This window comes from Pituophis catenifer, unplaced genomic scaffold (genome assembly GCF_029215685.1).
Source record: "Pituophis catenifer annectens isolate HBS135680 unplaced genomic scaffold, rPitCat1.0.hap2 SCAF_7, whole genome shotgun sequence".
Classification (NCBI taxonomy): domain Eukaryota; kingdom Metazoa; phylum Chordata; class Lepidosauria; order Squamata; family Colubridae; genus Pituophis; species Pituophis catenifer.
Window position 1 is genome coordinate 85,080,723 of NW_027256887.1, and position 19,270 is coordinate 85,099,992.

The window sequence follows — 19,270 nt, forward strand, 5'->3', positions numbered from 1 at the left end:
ATTCCTATTATGCACAAACAAGACATTTTAGGTTTTAGAAAAGATTCATTGGGTTGCATTATTTGGTTGGATCTTGATAGAGAAATGTGACTTGGCATTGTCCCAATTTTTAGAAAATGCAAACCACTGAACCGTAATGTAGAAACTGCTTATAGTGTTTTATTTTTGATAATGTGGTTTGGACTGAAATGATATTTAAGAATATTGTTAGTAGCCTGAGTTTTGGCCCCTCCCTCCCTCCCTTCCCTCTCTCTATCCTTCCCTCCGTCCCTCCCTTCCTCATCCTCATTGTCCTTATTTCCTCTTTCCCTCTCCTTCCTTCCTCCTTTCCTTCTCCTATCCAGCTCGCTCGTTCCTTCTTTCCTCCCTCCTCCCATCCAGCTCGCTCCTTCCTTCCTCCCTCCTCCCATCCAGCTCGTTCCTTCCTCCCTCCCTCCTCCCATCCAGCTCGCTCCTTCCTTCCTTCCTCCCTCCTCCCACCCAGCTTGCTCCTTCCTTCCTTCCTCCCTCCCTCCTTCCTCCCATCCAGCTCGCTCCTTCCTTCCTTCCTCCCTCCTCCCATCCAGCTCGTTCCTTCCTCCCTCCCTCCTCCCATCCAGCTCGCTCCTTCCTTCCTTCTTCCCTCCTCCCATCCAGCTTGCTCCTTCCTCCCTCCCTCCCTCCCTCCCTCCCTCCCTGCCTCCTCCTATCTAGCTCCCTCCTTCCTTCCTTCCTCCCTCCCTCCTCCCATCCAGCTTGCTCGCTCCTTCCTTCCTTCCTTCCTTCCTTCCTTCCTTCCTTCCTTCCTTCCTTCCTTCCTTCATCCCTCCCTCCCTCCCTCCCTCCCTTCCATACTATACATGTTTTCTCAGGGGACTCTAAAAGAAAAGAAAAATTTGCTGTAGTGTCCCAAATATGCTTTTTCAAGAGGCAACTGGACTTTCTTTGTTTTTCCTTAGGACATTTTGCTTCTCATCCAAGAAGTTTCCTCAGTTCTTCTCCTTCGGAACTGAAGAAGCTTCTTGGATGAGAAGAGAAACGTCTTCAAGGAAAAACAAAGAAAGTCCAGTTGCCTCTTGAAAAAGCACCATTGGGACAACGGTGACCTGGATGACTGAGAATTTCTGTAGACCTTTGGTATAGTGGTTAAAGCATTAGGCTAGAAACATGGAGACCCTGAGTTCTAGTCCCACCTTAAGCGTGAAGCCAGCTGGGTGACTTTCTCTCAGTCCATCCCTCTCAGCCCTAGGAAGGAGGCAATGCCAAAACACTTCTAAAATCTTGCCAAGAAGGATGTGCCCAGGTAGTCACCAGGAATGAAAAATGAAAGACATACAAACACAAGAGAGAGGAGGCAGAAGGAGAAAGGGAGAGGGAGAGGGAGAGAGAGGGAGGGAGGGAGAAAGAGGGAGAGAGGGAGAGGGAGAAGGAAGGAGAGAGGGAGAGGGAGGGGATGGAGAAAAAGGGAGAGGGAGGGAGAGGGAGGGAGAAAGGAGAACAGGGAGGGAGGGAGGAAGAGAGAGAGGGAGGGAGAGGGAGAAGGAAGATAGGGAAAGGGAGGGGATGGAGAAAGAGGGAGAGGGAGGGGACGGAGAAAGAGGGAGAAGGAGGGGGAGGGAGGGAGAAAGGAGAAGAGGGAGGGAGGAAGAGAGAGAGGGAGGGAGAAGGAGAGGGAGGGAGAGAGAGGGAGAAAGGCGAAGAGGGAGGGAGGGAGGAAGAGAGAGAGGGAGGGAGAGGGAGAAGGAAAGAGAGAGGGAGAGGGAGAGAGAGGGAGGAGGGAGAGGGTGAGGGAGAAGGAAGGAGAGCGGGAGAGAGGGAGAGAAAGGGGCGAAAAAAGGGAGAGGGAGAGAGAGAGGGAGAGAGAGGGAGAGGGAGAAGGAAAGAGAGAGGGAGAGGGGGAGAGAGACAAAGAGAGAGAGAGAGAGAGAGAGAAGCAAAGACTGCCTTAAGGGAGGCAGGACACTCTAATTAGAAGTGGAAGATTTCACCCTGTTTTCTAGAGAATGCTCTCATCTAATTTCTGGATAATGTAACCCAAGGTAGCCGACCTTGGCAATCATTACTTTAATTTGCTTTTATCTGCATGTGCTGTTCGCTACATTTTCTCTCTTTCTCCTTAAAATTTAAATTTAGACAGCTAACTTCCACATGTTGCTTTATTGTCTCAGACATTAATAAATCTGCAGCTGCGGCTGTAGTAGCAGGAGCAGTAGTAGGTATTGCTATGGCTACTACTACGAGCATCATTTTAATAAGGCCATTCTTTATCAGCCCAGTTTTTCTTTCAGATATGTCAGATATTTTGCTAACACACCTCTAACAGCCATTAATAAAACCCTTAATGGTATTATACCTGTCAGATTTTATTTTATAGAACAGGGACAAAAGCCATATATATCATTTTAGTCTTTGAAGAGTCTTCTATTGTCTTCTGTGGCTTTAGGTTGGATGGCCAACTGGCCAACTTGATATTTACAGCCACATGATAGAAGAATTCAATTTGCTAATCCTTATGTCAAAATGTCTTTGGAGATTCTCAGTTATCCAGATCATGGCAACTGGACTTCGTTTTTCCTTGAAGATGTTTCGCTTCTCATCCATGAAGCATCTTCAGAACTGAAGATGCTTCTTGGATGAGAAGCGAAACGTCTTCAGGGAAAAACAACAAAAAGTCCGATTGCCTTTTGGAAAAAAAAAAAACCACCTTTGGGATATTATGTCAAAAATAATTTGAATGCAGAAAATACCCTCCATCCCAAACAAAACCCAATTGCACGTTAAAAAGGAGCAGCTTGGATGTGTGATCCTTCCATGTCTTGGCAAGCCTCAAAAGTCATCCATGAGGTCATACAGATGCTCTAGCTTGGGTGGGGAAGCAACACAAGTTGTTAGATGCAAGTTGATAGCCCAAACTTGAGATAACCATACCAAAATAGATGCTGCAGGGTGCTGAATTCTTAAAAGTGAGACAGACTGCGAGCTGAACCAGTTCGCAGTCAATCTCTCTGTAGCTGTCCTATCGGAACATGTTTTCTGAGAAAGAAAGAAAGAAAGAAAGAAAGAAAGAAAGAAAGAAAGAAAGAAAGAAAGAAAGGAAGGAAGGAAGGAAGGAAGGAAGGAAGGAAGGAAGGAAAGAGGGAGGGAGGGAGGAAGGGATTGAGACAGAGAGAAAGAGAAAGAAAAGAAAGAGAAAGAAAGAATAAAGGAAGGAAGGAAATAAATTGAGATGGAGGGCGAGAGAAAGAAAAAAGAAAAAGAAAGGAAAAAGGAAAAAGGAAAGGAAGGAAGGAAGGAAGAGATTGAAACAGAGAGAGAAAGAGAAAGAAAGAGAGAGAGGGAGAGAAAGAAAGAATAAAGGAAAGGAAGGAAGGAAAGAAAGAAATAGATTGAGACAGAGGGAGAGAGAGAAAGAAAAAAGAAAAAGAAAGAAAAGAAGAAAGAAAGAAAAGAAAAAAAGAAAGAAAGGAAGGAAAGGAAGGAAGAAAAAGGAAGGAAGGAAGGAAGGAAGGAAGGAAGGGAGAGAGAGATAGAGATGCTGGCGCACACATCAGACAGCCATTCACGCGGGCCGATTGCAAATAGGCCCCGGGCCCAGTAGTGGGCGTGGCCCACAGGTTGGGGAACCCTGCACTTAGCGGTTTGCCCTGTCCGTGTAGGTGGAACTGATCTTAAGAGATTCTTTGGTTGACCTGATTACCGTTACCTTGCTTGGCAGTTCCTTGATTGGGTTTAGGATACAACTTCAAACACCGTATTCCATCCTCCAATGTATTGTAAACTGAGAGGAATTTCCCCGATTCCCTAAATCACACCAATGTAGGAAATCCATAGACAAAACCCAATTGCCAATCTCACTGGAACAGAGATGCAGAACAAGCCCGTTTGAAAGGCAACGAGTTGGAGGTGCTTATTTGCAACAATCATTATTTACGCCAAATGCAGATGTAGCGCACACTGCTTCCACGCATTACATCGGTGTCCTTCAGCATGCATTTAAAAGGTCAGGCTTTGCACAAAAGGCAGCAGAGGAACACGGATGCAACTTGCCGAGATGTTATTTATCTGAGTTTCCTTTTTTAAAAAAACAAAACAAAAAAATTCTCCTGAAAGAGAACTCTTTCTAACGCTGGCGTTATTTTGTTTGACGACGTTTCGATAGTGCCTTTGCAGGGGAAGCGATTTTCAAAAACACGCACGGGACTTATCGTAATCAGACCCATTTTGGAGAGCACGTTCCAAGGATGCAAAATTCCCTAGGAAGATGCAGAGTTTTCCGCTTATTTTTAAGCGGAAAAATAAGTCTCTCTTTTACGACTCCCACTTCACCATTGTCTTGGCAGAGAGAAAACACAAGGGGTATTTTCTCCTAGTAGTGTGCGGCGGCAGCCAAAAAAAGCTAATACAATCCTTGATTGCAGTGGTGGAATTCAATTTTTTTTTTACTACTGGTGCTGTGGGTGTGGCTTGGTGGACGTGGCAGGAGAAGGATACTGCAAAATCCCCATTCCCTCCCCACTCCTGGGGCCAGCCAGAGGTGGTATTTGCCAATTCTCCGAACTACTCAAAATTTCCGCTACCGGTTCTCCAGAACCTGTCAGAACCTGATGAATTTCACCCCTGCTTGGTTGTATAAACATAGGCATAGAATCAAAACCACATAAGGTACCACTTTATAATCTTTTTACTTGCACTTCCAGCACTCCGGCTTCATATTTGTATACATTTTAGCCAATCTCGCCCGTGTTAAATGCCACCTAGTGTTTTCTAAAGCAGTTGGCCTTAAGGTAGAAGCTCTTTTTTCTAATGATCTTTGAGGAGGTAGATTAACTCTCCTGAGAGACAGAAACTAAACAGCAGTTAGTTGGGACCTGAAATTCAAAATCTCCTCTTTACGGTTACGGAAAGAGGGAACAATAGCCCCATTGCTTCAGATGATTCATATTAAGTTCTTAGAGCAGTGGCTTCACATAACACGAACCAACCCTAGAAGCTCGAAATGTATCAGCGGGAAAACCAGCAGAAGGCAAAAGAGGAAGAACAGAAAGAGGGGAGGTGCATAAAAGTGAAAGATAGATAAAATGCAACATGGCTGCTAATCCGCTGAAGGCACTCCTGTGAAGAGTTCTTCCGGATGAAAAAAACAATAATAGAATTCCTTGGGAAGGTCTCGATAGGTGGACCAAAGAGCCAAGCCTAGTCTCAACATCTGGCTGACCGTACAACGAACCATGATCATCGCCTCCGATCCCACATACACTCTCGTTTAGTTTTCAAAATGGGCGCGAGAGTTATGTTTCCACAACACCATATAATAATTAAGTTACAAGATAGTTACTTAGTTATTCCAGCGGTAGGATGGTGTTTTCTTGAGGAAAGTAAATTCAGAACCTCTGGAACACTTGCAGAGACCCTACACCATTTCGAACAAAAAGTTGTCCAGTATCTTAAAAACTTCCGGTGTTACCACACCCATAATATCTGGAGGCAAGTCATTCCGCTGATTAATTGGTCTGACTTTCAATTCATTAATTGTTCTAACACTTGCCAAACTGTGTCTTCAAAGAAGAACGGCACCGATTTTACAGAGCAACCTCTGCCGTGGGACCTGTTGCTCAACATCTCAGCACCCTTCAGATCCCGTAGGAGAAACTTCTCTCAGGTGAAAATAGAAGACACATTAAGGAGGGGGAGAAAGGCAAAATGACACGGTACCTCATGTCTTGGTGCAGATCTCAGAATTACGGCCAGTTCCTTGCACTTCTTTTGGCTGCGTCGCAACAATTTGGGTAGTTCTGAGTGTGTGTCTTTGCAACACAAGGTTTCACGCTGGCCCTCTCCGTTTCCTTTGTGGTTTCGTCACAGGCTACAGCTTCCGTTACTGATGAGACTCCCTTTTGCATTAAGTCAATACTAACAGTTTTATCAGTGGTTTTAAGGGGGAAAAAATAATAGAGGTTCTTTTTTTTTTTTTTTAATTTGATTTATATGCCGCCCTTCTCCGGAGACTCAGGGCGGCTTACAATGCGTTAAGCAATAGCCTTCATACTTTTGTATATTCATACAAAGTCAGCTTATTGCCCCCACAAACTGGGTCCTCATTTAATCTACCTTAAAAAGGATGGAAGGCTGAGTCAACCTTGAGCCTGGTAAGATTCGAACCTGCAGTAATTGCAGGCAGCTGTGTTAATAACAGGGTGCATTAAACCACTGTACTACCAAGGCTTTTTCTACTTCATTAGGAAGCCAGTCAAGCTGTTTTTTTAAGATCTACATTTCCTACTTCCATTGAAAGAAGCGTGAAGAAACGTGTTTAAGTTCCTAGTACTCAGTGATGAAAATCCAGTTTCGTTCTTAGACTTCGATGGAGGCCGGAGATTAAATGTGCAGCAAATGTGAAGTCACTTTTCTATCCTTTGTCAAATGAGCCTTCTCAAATGAAAATGGTCCTGTCTGAAGATATGCAGATGAACAGTCAATGCTTTATATTGAAAACTTTATATTGAAAAGAGATGGGACAACCATTTGTCTGGAATGATATAAGGTCTCCTGCTTGAGTAGGGGGGACTCTGAAGAACTCTGACGAACTCTGTTCTTCGGTTATCTTATGCTCCCAAGAAAACCACGTCAACTCAAATCGTAGCTTACGGTGGAGTTCCTGTATTCCATTTTTCATGACTTCCTCTCCCGGGCACCAGTCCTGATGGCAAACCTCAATAATAAACACTTAATTGCTTGTTTCACTCGTCACCTAAGTGCCTTGCGCCCTGAAGCATAACGGCGGAAGCTAATGTGACACATTATGCTTATCTCAGAAAAGAAATATTACTGCAAAAGGAACTTAAGCGCTCCAAGCTTTTCCTGCATGGCAGAGTCTAATTTTAGAACAGTTCCCTCGTCCACCAGAAAATCCATGGCATGTACGGCCAGGCCCATTTCTAACAGTTGTTCTTTTTTTTTTTAAAAAAAAAATGCTATAGTTGTATGTTAGATTCACTCATGAATGCATGGTTATGTAGATCAGATTTATTTATTTATTTATCGTATTTATATGCCGCCCTTCTCCTGTAGGATTCGGGGCGGCTCACAAAATAAAACAACACGACAATAAAATGATATTAAAATAATCCAATTTAAAATCCCCAAGCAATTAAAACTCCCGGCAGATCAGGGCATTTGCTGAAAAAAACATGTCTTCAGGTCGCTGCGGAAAGTGCAGAGGTCGGAGACCGTCCGGAGCCCAGTGGGTAACTCATTCCAGAGGGTTGGTGCGACCACAGAGAATGCCCTCATCCTGGGCGCCACCAGCCGACATTGTCTGGCCGATGGCACCCGGAGAAGGGCAATCCTATGTGAGTGCAGTGGGCGGTGGGAGGCCGGTAGGAGGTGGTCCTGCAAATACCCCGGGCCCATGCCATGAAGGTATCATTAAGATAAGAAGTCTTCTCCTAACTGAAGGGATGTTTCAGCAATGGCAGGATCAAAACTGATAAAAAATAAAATAAAATTGATAAAAGGACATTAAAAAGAGTGGCTCCTAAAGGAGAGGAGATGGGGCAAGAAAGGCTTCCCAAAACATTGCAATTTTTTAAAAAAAGCTAAATCCAATACAGGTAGTCCTCAACTTGCAACGGTTCATTTAGTGACCATCCAAAATTACAAGGGCACTGAAAAAAAAGTGACTTATGGGTTCTGACCCAGCTCCCCAAACATGACAAACCCTCTGTATTTAAATCAATTATTCCTTTATTAGGAGCGCCAGCAGCCCCGGCAAAAAAGTTTCTCTCTCAACGCAGGCTAACAAGTCTGTCTGGCAGGAGACATGAATAGTTGTCTGCCACGTCTATTCATCTCCGCCCCCTGCCTTTGATCCCCAGAGCTAGGGTGGGGTTTCGCTAGCAGCGGTGGCTCTTCTGTCCCAAAGGACCGGCCCATAGATTTCCACTGCTCTCCTCTCCTCTGCCTTCTGTGTATCCAGGTGTCAGGCGCTGGACCCAGCTGCTCCTCCTCTTTCTCATCAGCCACCTCCAGACCTGGGAGCTGTTGACTCTCCATCTGCCTCTGTCTCTCTCTCTGCCAGCTCCATTCCCTCCTCCCCCTCGGAGCTCTCAGGGGGAAGAGGGAATGCCGGCTCCTCATCTGATTTGGCTGCTGGGGGTTGTAAAATGTGGCCAAATTCACTTAACTCGGGTCTCGCTTAGCAACAAAAAGTTCGGGCTCGATTGTGGTCGAAGGGCGAGGGCTACTTGTATTTTAGCCAGTGAGATGCTCCTGTCCTACAAATCATGCGTGAAAACTTTTTGCATACCACATCAGAGTAAACATGAATCTAACTGCAAGATTGATTGAATCTTAATTCAAACGGGCTTTGACCTGTTTAATTTGGCTTTTCATTCATTTTAAAGGACATTGCTGTCATGGCAATACCAATCCAATGACAATAAAGCAAATTTGCAGATGCAGATATGTAGATCTGTGGGGATCCTTAAATGCTCTCTGAACTTGGCTATTTATTTATTTTTGCAGACATTTCATTACCCAACAAGGTAACATCATCAGTGCCAGAAGGGAGTGGAGTTTGCTCTCTGTTTATATACAAGTGGCTTGCCTTGTCAATGTTGGTTCTTGGAAGCAACATTTTTCTTTCTCCCACCAACACTGACAGAGCAAGCCCCTTGTATACTATAGAAAACAAACACCATTTCCTTCTAGCACTGATGGTTGTTGTGGCTCCATTACCTGAGCCTGTGTCATCGGCAGGAGAGGATTCCGAGAGTGAAGGGGAGGAGTTGGAAAGGCCTCCCTCTCCAGGACCCTCCTCTCTGGCAATGCCTTCGGTGTCCGCCGAAGGGCAAGAGATAGGGCCGGGGCCAAGCACGTCCACTCAGCCACAGATGGACAGTGATGAGGGTAATGAGTCTTGGCTGGATCCACGCCAGCGTCGCAGAGATAAGCGTGCGCAACAGAAGAAAAGGCGTGCCCGAGATTAGGCTGAGTCACTGGACCACACCCCACAGGGTATAAAAGGGAGCGTGGTGGCCAGTCAAGCCTTGTGACGAACAAAGCTGAAAGCTTCCACGCCATTCTGCATTGCCGGACTTTTGCTATAGACTTTGCTGGATTATATTTGGACTTAAGTTACTCTAATTATTGAACATTTTACTTTGACGTACCAGAAGCGGAGAGAAGTTATTTCTTCCCTTCGTGAGTAATAAACTCTTGGCAGGCAGCCACTAGGTTGCTGCCAAGTTCCGTTATCATAAGGAAAAGGATTTTGTCGGCTGGTTTGGTTTTTAACTCTTGGACGTCTGTTGGTGTGTGTGCGTGTGGGACGGGGACAGAACAATGGTGTTACCTAGTTACGCAATGAAACTTCTGCAAGAAAACAACCAAGCTCAGAGCGCACCAAGGACCCCCACGGTTCAACCTTGAGCTACAAATATTCTTTTCTATTCGTACATCTATATCGGTACAATTCACAATCTTCATTTTCGGTTCCACCCACCCAGAAGCTTTTTTTTTTTTTTATCATTCATGGATGTTGTGTGAATCTAAGCTGCAAATCAAGTATTGCTTCAGCTGCAATCATTCCTAGCGAGGGAGGACAGGGTGTGTTCAGCTAACCCTAAATCTGATAGCAGACATTTTGGGAGGAAATTGACACACAATGCAACAGGGTACGAAGCCACAAGAAGGAGAAGCTTCTTAAAAGACAGAAGGAGGAAGAGGTTTCTTTGCAAGTCTGTTTCTGCAGAATCTGCATTTTCAGCCCCTTTCCAGCACTGAAGTCTTCCAGGCCTTCATTCAATCTCATGGGTACGCATGTTATACATTGACAATAAAGATTTGATTTGATATGTGTTGGGATGAGAAAATGGCTGTAATCTCAGAACATCTGGAACAGTACCTGTTTGAGAAAAGGCTGCTTTACTTAACTACGTTAAGAGAAAATGAGAAGGGTTGTGGTCAGAGGTGGGTTTCAGGAGGTTCTGACCAGTTCTGGAGAACCGGTAGCGGAAATTTTGAGTAGTTCGGAGAACCGGTAAATACCACCTCTGACTGGCCTCGTCCCCATCTATTCTCTGCCTCCCGAGTCTCAGCTGATCGGGAGGAAATGGGGATTTTGCAATAACCTCCCCCTGGAGTGGGGAGGGAATGGAGATTTTACAGTATCCTGCCATGCCCACCAAGCCACGCCCACAGAACTGGTAGTAAAATTTTTTGAATCCCATAACTGGTTGTTGTGGAAAGAATTTAAGGCTACGGTGCAATCAATAGCTATATGTTAATATTGAAAGGGCATTTAAATTGGTAGAATATGCACAATAGTATTTATTTATTGATTTTTTTTTTAATTTGATTTATATGCCGCCCTTCTCCGGAGACTCAAGGCGGCTTACAATGCATTAAGCAATAGCCTTCATACTTTTGTATATTTATACGAAGTCAGCTTATTGCCCCCACAAACTGGGTCCTCATTTCACCTACCTTAGAAAGGATGGAAGGCTGAGTCAACCTTGAGCCTTGGAGAGATTCGAACCAGCAGTAATTGCAGGCAGCTGTGTTAATAACAGGGTGCTTAGACCACTGTACTATCAAGGCTCCTTTTATTTTTGTCCTGTCTTTTATAGGTAACTAAAGGCAATGTTCATACATGATAGACCTTCATACGTGATACTCCTTCCTCCTAGTTTCCTCACAACAATAGTCCTGTGAGGTGGGTTGGGTTGAGAGATAGTGACTGAGCCAGTCACCCAGTTGACTTCATGCCTAAAGTGGGACTAGAACTCACAGTCTCCTGGTGATTGGGCCAAAGTCACTCAGCCAACTTTTATAGCTAAGCCAGGACCAAAACTCACAGTCTCCTATTGGCTGGCTCAAAGTCACCCAGTCGACTTCCATGGCTAAGGCGGGACTAGAACTCACAGTCTCCTGGTGATTGGTCCAAGGTCACCCAGATTGCTTTCCTGCCTAAAGTGGGACTAGAACTCACAGTCTCCTGGTGATTGGTCCAAAGTCACCTGACCAGCCTTCATGCCTAAGGCGAGACTAGAACTCACTGTCTCCTGATTTCTAGACCAGCACCTTAATCACTACACCAAACTGACTACGTTCGTTTGCACACAAGTCTCCAGATTTGAAATCCCATCTTGCATAGGATAGCAGCAAGATGCTTGAGATAAAATTGTGTTGTCGCTGTATATGTTCCATACTGGCCCAAAGAGGCCCATATTCCACAAAATTTTCGTTTGAAGTAGCAAGCAGCGTATCGCGTGTCATAAACACAACTAAGGCTGTTTAATCTCTCCTCCATCTTATTAAAAGGCACCATGTGAAAGCTTTAGTTGACCAAAAGCCATATTGGGCCTCAGAGGTTTATATAAAAAAAGTCCACCTAATGCTGACCAACTATTTAATTAAATTTGCGATGGCTGTCCACTCCATGATATAAATTAGAACTAGCTATACGCCTGTCTCATTTTCCTCATTCTTCTTTTATTCCGTTTAATTCATTTAATCTTTTTCAGTCCTTTGCATAATATTGCTTACCTTCAAAAGGGAGTTAAATAGCATGTATGTATGTATGTATGTATGTATATATATACATATATATATATCATTGCTCCTAGAAGCACGAAGCCGAGAACACCAGCCTGAAGATGACGAATGAGACTTCGTCGAAACATTGCCAAGAAACCTCCAATTTTACGCGGGAGAAAACCCGAATAACCAAAGACCTACATACAAACACCCGCGAAAACCTCAGAAAACATATATATATATATATATATATATATATATATATATATATATATATATATATATATATATATATATATATATATATATATATATATGTAAGTTTTCACGGGTATATATGTGTGTATAGTTAATATTTCGGATTTCTTCCCATGTAATTGTGGATATATCCCTAAAAGGGTAGAAGCGACGTTTCGACAGAATCTTTTAATATTTAATATTTAATATTTAAAAAAAAAAAAAACAATTATAGTGCAGTCTTTTGTCGATCAAGAAATGCAAGCAGGAAAAAAGTTTACTGCAAACTCAGTCCCTGCCTGGGCCAAAGCTGAGAGCCATTCTTCTTTTCAGTTCGATAAATAAAAATGAGACACTGATGGGCCTTAAGGGAACATGACTGCAAATCTTTTCCAATGAAGTGAACACCCCAGCAGGTGCCTTCCAAGCCAATTGCTCAAGTTGATTCAAGCAAGGTCAAGTTGTGCACTGCCAAAATATTTGCAAAATATATTTCTGCACAGTTAAGTATAATTTATTTAACTCTTTCTCCCTCTCCCTCTCCCTCCCTCCCTCCTTCCCTCCCTCCTCTCTCTCTCTCTCTCTCTCTCTCTCTCTCTCTCTCTCTCTGTAAGATTACATAACACCCTGAATCATCAATAATCACTCAGGCTATATTTGCACAATGCACTTCATTAAAATGTGGCTGGGGAGATAGTCTGTTGCTCAATTGGTTGTGAAATCTGCTTCTGTAGACCCAATCGACGATGGGAGAGTGAAAATTACATTTAGGCGAGCAAGAGAAAGGTGACTTATGTAATTATTTGCATTTATTTCAAAGTGGTCCTCAACTTATGACCACAAAGGGGGCCCAGGATTTGAGAGGCTGCCACAAAGAAGAAGAGGTCAACCTATTCTCCAAAGCATCAGAGAAGGCAAGACAAGAAGCAAGGGATGGAAACGAATCAAGGAGAGAAGCAACCTGGAATTAAGGAGAAACTTCCTAACAGTGAGGACAATTAACCAGCGGAACAGCTGGACTCCAGAAGTTGTGGGTGCTCCATCGCTGGAGATTTTTAAGAAGAGATTGAACAGCCACCTATCTGAAATGGTCAAGGGCAGAGGTGTCAAACTCGCGTCGTCATGGCGGTGTCACGTGACGTATCGGGACTTTGTCCCCCCCCCCCTTCGCTAAACTGGATGTGGCCAGTGTGTGATGCATCCGGGCCGCGAGTTTGACAGCTTTGGTCTAGGGGTCTCCTACTTGAGCAGGGGGTTGGACTAAAAGACCTCAACAAGATCCCTTCCAGCTCTATTCTGATTGATGGATTGAAAATTCAGGTGCTTGGTAACTGGCATGTATTTACAAAAGTTTGCAGTGTAACTGCTATTTGCAATCTTCCCAGGTAGAGTCCGACAAGCAAAGTTAAGGAGAGGAGCCCGATTCGCTTAAGAACTGCATGGCCACAACGGTGGCAAAACAGGTCGTAAAATGAGACGCAACTCGTTTAACAACTGCCTTACTTAAAAACTGAAATTTGGTGGGGGGGGGCTCAATTGTGGTCGTACGTCGAGGACTATCCCTACAGTCCTGCAGACTGTACGTGTGATTCAAATATCCGTTCATTATAAAGCTTTTTTTCCCCCTCCCCGTAAGCCTTTATCTTCACTCTCCTGAGTTTAGTTCTGACAGTTCCAGATGTTCCACAGGCAAAAATGTAGGACAAAAGGGGAGGAAAAAATCATGAAAAGTTGGGTGGGGATGGGAAGGAAGAAAAAAATATACGTCGTGATTCTTTTGGGTGCCAAATAATGGAGTTCTCGCATCTGATGAAGGTGTCATTGCCAAACCTGAATATCTGAAGCAATTAAAGCCCAATATATATTTGTTACCAAGTATGTATCAAGGCATATCCAACCATTTCTTCTTCCTATTTTTACTTCTTCCTATTTCAACTTTAACCTCGCAGTGTTTGGCAGGAATTCAAACCACTCAAGTTAAAAACACTTTGCTCGGAGCGAAGTTCTCTACGGCTCTGAACTTTCCTCTCTCTGGTGACCACTCAATGTTTTCTAGACAGCGGTTATCTTGAAGTATGTGGCAACATTTGCAACTGTGTCCCAAAGATGCTTTTCCAAAAAGCAAATGGATTTTCTTGGGTTTTTTTCTTTCCCCCTTGAAAATGTTTCCCTTCAACAGGAGAGAGGGGAAGGAGTAGAGAGAGAGAGGAAGGGAAAAGAGAGGAGAGGAGAGAAGAGGAGAAAGAAAAAAGGGAAAAGGAGAGGAAGAAAAGAGAAGGGAAAGAGGAGGAGAGGAGAAGATTAGAAGGGGGGAAGAAGAGAGGAGTGGGGGAAGGGAAGGGGAAGTAGGAAAGAGAAGGAGAGGAAGAACGAAGAAAGTAGGAGGAGAAACAGGAAGGAAGAGAAGGGGAGGAGAAGAAGAAAGGTTGGAGTAAAGTTAAAGGGTAAAAGAGCAGCCCCGAAAAAGTAAAAATGAAAAATGAAAGTTAGAAAAGAGGAATGAAAAATGATGGAAATGACTGTACATGTAAATGTGTTTATGAAAAATAAAAATAAAAACTTTATTGATAAAAAAAAAAAGAAGAAAGAAAATGTTTCCCTTCTCATCCAAAGAAGCTTCTTCCGTTCTGACTGAATGCTAACAACCAGATGACTGCAAAGGACATAAATCCTTCCATTCTCCACGGTCCAGAACTGAAGAAGCTCCTTGGATGAGAAGCGAAACATTTGCAAGGAAAAAAAAAACCAAACAACCAAAAAAGTCCAGTTGGTCTTTTGGAAAAGCAGCTTTGGGAACAACCACGACCCGGATGATTAAGAGTCACGTCCAATGCAGTGGTGGCATTCAGCCGGTTCTATCCGGTTCGGGCGAAACGGTAGCGGTGGCTGCAGGAGGCTCTGCCCATCCGCCCGGAGGTCATCACGTCCCATTTATCCACGTTGTTGACGCTCTGCGTGCGCACTCACATTTGCAAACCGATAGCAAAGGTAAGTGAATACCACCCCTGGTCCAAAGGTGAAGGATTTCCCAGAGTTTGGTTTACAGGCAGTCCTCAATTTACCATATTTTTTGGAGTATAAAACGCACCTTTCCCCCACTAAAAGGGGGTGAAAATTTAGGTGTGTCTTATACACCGAATGTAGCCCCGCCCACCCACTGGCCCGCATCCCTTAGCCTCTGCCTCCCAGCAGTTTACCTCCTTGCAACAAACAGCAAGAGAAAACAGCTCCTTTTAGCTTCAGCACAGCCTACTTAGCACAAGTTGATTGGATAGGCTTCCCGACTCTCAGCTGTTTTGCTCTCAGCTGTTTTGCGCAGGGCTCTGCTGCTTGCTGCAAAGAGGTAAATTGCTGGAGCAGATTTTTTGTTTCCCCTTGTGCTAATCAAGCTATGCTGAAAACGAAAATGAAAGTAAAGCAGGCTGTTTGCTGTAACGCCGCAAAATTGCTCAGAGGCAGAGGCAGATTTCTTTTTCTTCTTTTCCTCACCAAAAAAGGTAGGTGCGTCTTATACTCCGAAAAATACGGTACAATTGTTTGTTTAGTGACCGTTCGAAGTTACAATGGCAGTGAAAAAAATTACCCATTCCTGTTTTTCACACTTAACAATGGTTGCAGTATCCCCATGCTCACATAATCAGAATTCAGATGCTTGGCAACTGACAGGTATTTATGACATTTGCAATGCCCCAGGGTCATGCGATCCCCTTTTGCAACCATAACAGAAGTATAACAGAATAACAGAGTTGGAAGGGACCTTGGAGGTCTTCTAGTCTAACCCCCTGCTTAGGCAGGAAACCCTACACTGCTTCAGACAAATGGTTATCCAACCTCTTCTTAAAAACTTCCAGTGTTGGAGTATTTACAACTTCTGGAGACAGGTTGTTTCAACTTCTGACAAGCAAAGCCAATCCAATGGGGATGCCAGGTTCACTTAACAATCGTGTGTCTAACTTAAACAACTTCACAGATTCACTTAACAACTGTGGCAAGAAAGATCGTAAAATGGGGCAAAACCAGGGGTGAAATGCTCCCGGTTCGGACCGGTTCACCCAATCCGGTAGCAATGGCAGCGGGTGGTTCAGAGAACTAGTAACAAAAATCCCTGCAAACCCCCCCCTCCATGCCCAGCTGAGCAGCGCGATCATCAGAGGCTGGTTTTTTTTTTTTACTTTTAAAAGCATTTTTTTTACAATCTCTTCGGCCGAAAATGCTTTTAAAAGTAAAAAAAAAAAAGAGCCTCTGATGATCAGGCAACTCAGCTAGGATCATCAGAGGCTTTTAAAAGCATTTTTTCTACAAACTCTTTGGCCGAAGAGGTTATAGGAAAAAAAAAAAAGCTTTTAAAAGCCTCTGACGATCCCAGCTGAGTTGCCTGATCATCAGAGGCTTTTAAAAGCATTTTTTTTAACAATCTCTTCGGCCGAAAATGCTTTTAAAAGTAAAAAAAAAAAAAAAGTTAGCCACACTCACCCAGTCACATTACACCGCCCCCCTCCACCAAGCCACGCCCACAGAAATGGTAGTAAATTTTACATTTCACCACTGGGCAAAACTCACTTAACAAATGCCTCACTTAACAACAGAAATCTTGGGGGGGTGGGTCAATTGTGGTCATAAGTCAAGGACTACCTGTACTCCTTTCTCATAGTGTTCAAAAATCCATGCAATCTAGGAAAGAGGATGAAACAGACCAAGATATAAATAGTGTTTTCATGCCTTGGTCTGCATGCACAATATTTGCACAGGATTATTTTTTCTTATTTGTGACTTCCCTATCTCTGATTGCGTTTCTTTCTTCGAGAAGAGCAAGACAAAAAATAGTCACATTTGCACACAAGAAAGATACACTTTTGCTTCTAAAACAAGGTCATTCATGGTCTGTATTTTCAGCTTGTTTTGCAATAACAATGAATGCAACGACTGTTTTGTGGTGTCATTGCTCCACCGTCCAATGAGGCTCAAAAGCATCCACGTTCATTGCTTAATTAAGGCAATTAAGCAAAAAAAAAAAAATTGTAATTTTCCAGCATCAAACATGATGGGTTAAATAACAAGATGGACTGGTAAGAGGTTAGTTCAGGGCTCAGGAATAATTAGGCCCCCGGAATACTTAATCGCAACAACCCTAGAAAAGACACACACAAAAAAATGCAAAACATAACCCCAATACTATATAGGCAAAACTACGGGAACGTTGCTGCACTTAGTTGCTATTCCACAACTCAAAAGCTTTCAGAGTGGCCTTATTAACTTTCCAGAGAAATATATGTATAAAAATAGCCGTTATTGCTGAATAAATTACAGACAAAAGGGGCCAATTTGCAGAAAACAGAACATTAATGTATTTTTAATGGCTGAGCTAAGAGTACAATGGCATTGAATGTTGTAATTCTAGTGCATTAGCAATGTTTGTATACATTAGGCACTAATGCTATGATGTCCGGAAGCCAAAAAGAGAAAAAGAGAAAAAGAGAAAGAGAAAGAGAAAGAGAAAGAGAAAGAGAAAGGGAGAGGGAGAGAGAGAGAGAGAGAAAAAGAGAAAGAGAGAGAGAGAGAGAGAGAGAGAGAGAGAGAGAGAGAGAGAGACTTAAATTTTAGTAATATTTTTTTAGGCGCAGAAACACAAGGAAATCTTTTCTCCCAACTGCTCTGTGAGATTTTGAAACTGTGTTCTCCTTAACATGTCAAATAAAATAGATACAAAAGGAAAATAATGGGACAGTGTTTTCCTTTAATGTCGGCATTTCAATTCTTAACAACAGCGAAAACACAACCACGTTCAGTCCAGGGGTAAAATGCTGCCGGTTTAGACCAGATCGCCCGATCCAGTAGCGATGGCTGCGGGTGGTTCGGAGAACCGGTAGCAAAAATCCCTGCATGTATGAGAGCATATGCACCAAGACAAATTCCTTGTGTGTCCAATCACACTTGGCCAATAAAAAAAAATATCTATTCTATTCTAAAAGGTAAACCAATGTCCCCAAAGTTTTTATTTTTTTATCGACATATTTAAATGTACAGTCTTTTGTCCATCATTGATCATTGAGGAGAGGAAGTAGAAAAGGAAGGAGAGGAGGAATGAGGAAAGTAGAAAGGGATAGAAGAGGAGAGAGAAGGGGAGAAGAAAAGGAAAGGTTGTATTAAAATAAAAGAAGGAGACGGTCGAAGAGCAGACCTGAACAATTAATTAGCAAATGGAAGTTAAAGAATAAGATGAAGGTAAACCAATGTCACTGTCAAACTATTTACTAAGTCTGCCCTATTAATCTTCTTATCGTTCCTATCACTCATCACCTCCCACTTATGACTATATGACTGTAACCTTGTTGCTGGTATCCTTGTGATTTATATTGATTGTTTTATAATATGATTTGATTGCTTATTTGTTCCCTATGACTACCATTAATGGTAGTCATAGATGAACGTATCTTGTCTTTTATGTACACTGAGAGCATATGCACCAAGACAAGAGATTTTACAGTGTCCTTCCCTTGCCACACCCACCAAGCCACGCCCACCAAGCCACGCCATGCCCACCAAGCCACGCCCACCAAGCCACACCACACCCACCAAGCCACACCCACAGAACCGGTAGTAAACATTTTTGAAACCCACCACCGGTGGAACCCTCTAAACCACAATGGAGTCAGTGGTGGTATTCAGCCGGTTTTATCCGGTTTGGGCGAAATGGTAGCGGCGGCTGTGGGAGGGTCTGCCCACCCACCCGGATGTCAAAAATGTCCCGTTTTTGGTGGTCCTATGTGAAAATTCAAACTAGATTCACTAGGGATAAACAGGAATATGGTATCTCCCTTCATTTACAAACTTTTGACAAGCTTCTCCTAGGTGGCCGAAGGAAATTTATTTCCAACGTTTACAATCTTCTTCTGTCCAATTTTATGGCGGAGGAGATTGTTAAGGACACGATGATTGCCTGGGGGAGAAATATTGGAACAATTCAGCTTGATGCATGGCAAAATGTATGGAACAAAACTATGAAACTGACTGTTACTTCCCCGTTCAAAGAAAACTTTTATAAAATGATCTACTGTTGGTATCTCCCCACCCCCGCCAGAATTGCTAAGATGTTCCCAGGATCTTCTGATAGATGTTGGAAATGTGGGTCGGCCAAGGGTACTTTCTTCCATCAGTGGTGGATTTGTCCGTCAGCTAGACGCTATTGGGGGAAAATACAGCAGTGGCTGCTGGAAATAACAGGTGTGAGCTTTCCCCTTCACCCAGACCTCTACTTACTCAGAATAAGACCGGACTACATCGACAAGAAGGATTGGTATATATTTGTCCATGTCTCATTTGCTCAACTGTGGAAAGATGCAGATACGCCCCCTGACCATCTGATAATATTTTTTTAATTTTTTTTTTAATTTGATTTATATGCCGCCCTTCTCCGGAGACTCAGGGCGGCTTACAGTGCGTTAAGCAATAGCCTGCATACTTTCGTATATTTTATACAAAGTCAGCTTATTGCCCCCCAAACTGGGTCCTCAATTTA

At 43.4% G+C, this 19,270-nt stretch overlaps 1 protein-coding gene across 11 annotated transcripts in view; it reads right to left on the reverse strand.

The window, feature by feature from the left end:
- The window catches only part of CELF2 (CUGBP Elav-like family member 2), a 363,207-nt gene that overhangs the window by 268,616 nt on the left and 75,321 nt on the right, over window positions 1–19,270 (reverse strand). The window contains exon 1 of one of the 11 annotated variants that reach the window (XM_070947541.1): window positions 5,692–5,800. The exons of the other annotated variants lie outside the window; for them this stretch is intronic. Within the exon in view, the coding sequence (XP_070803642.1) occupies window positions 5,692–5,696 (5 nt within the window). The 5' untranslated portion in view covers window positions 5,697–5,800. Of the gene's footprint in view, window positions 1–5,691; window positions 5,801–19,270 lie in introns of those variants that run through there. 11 annotated transcript variants of the gene reach the window in all.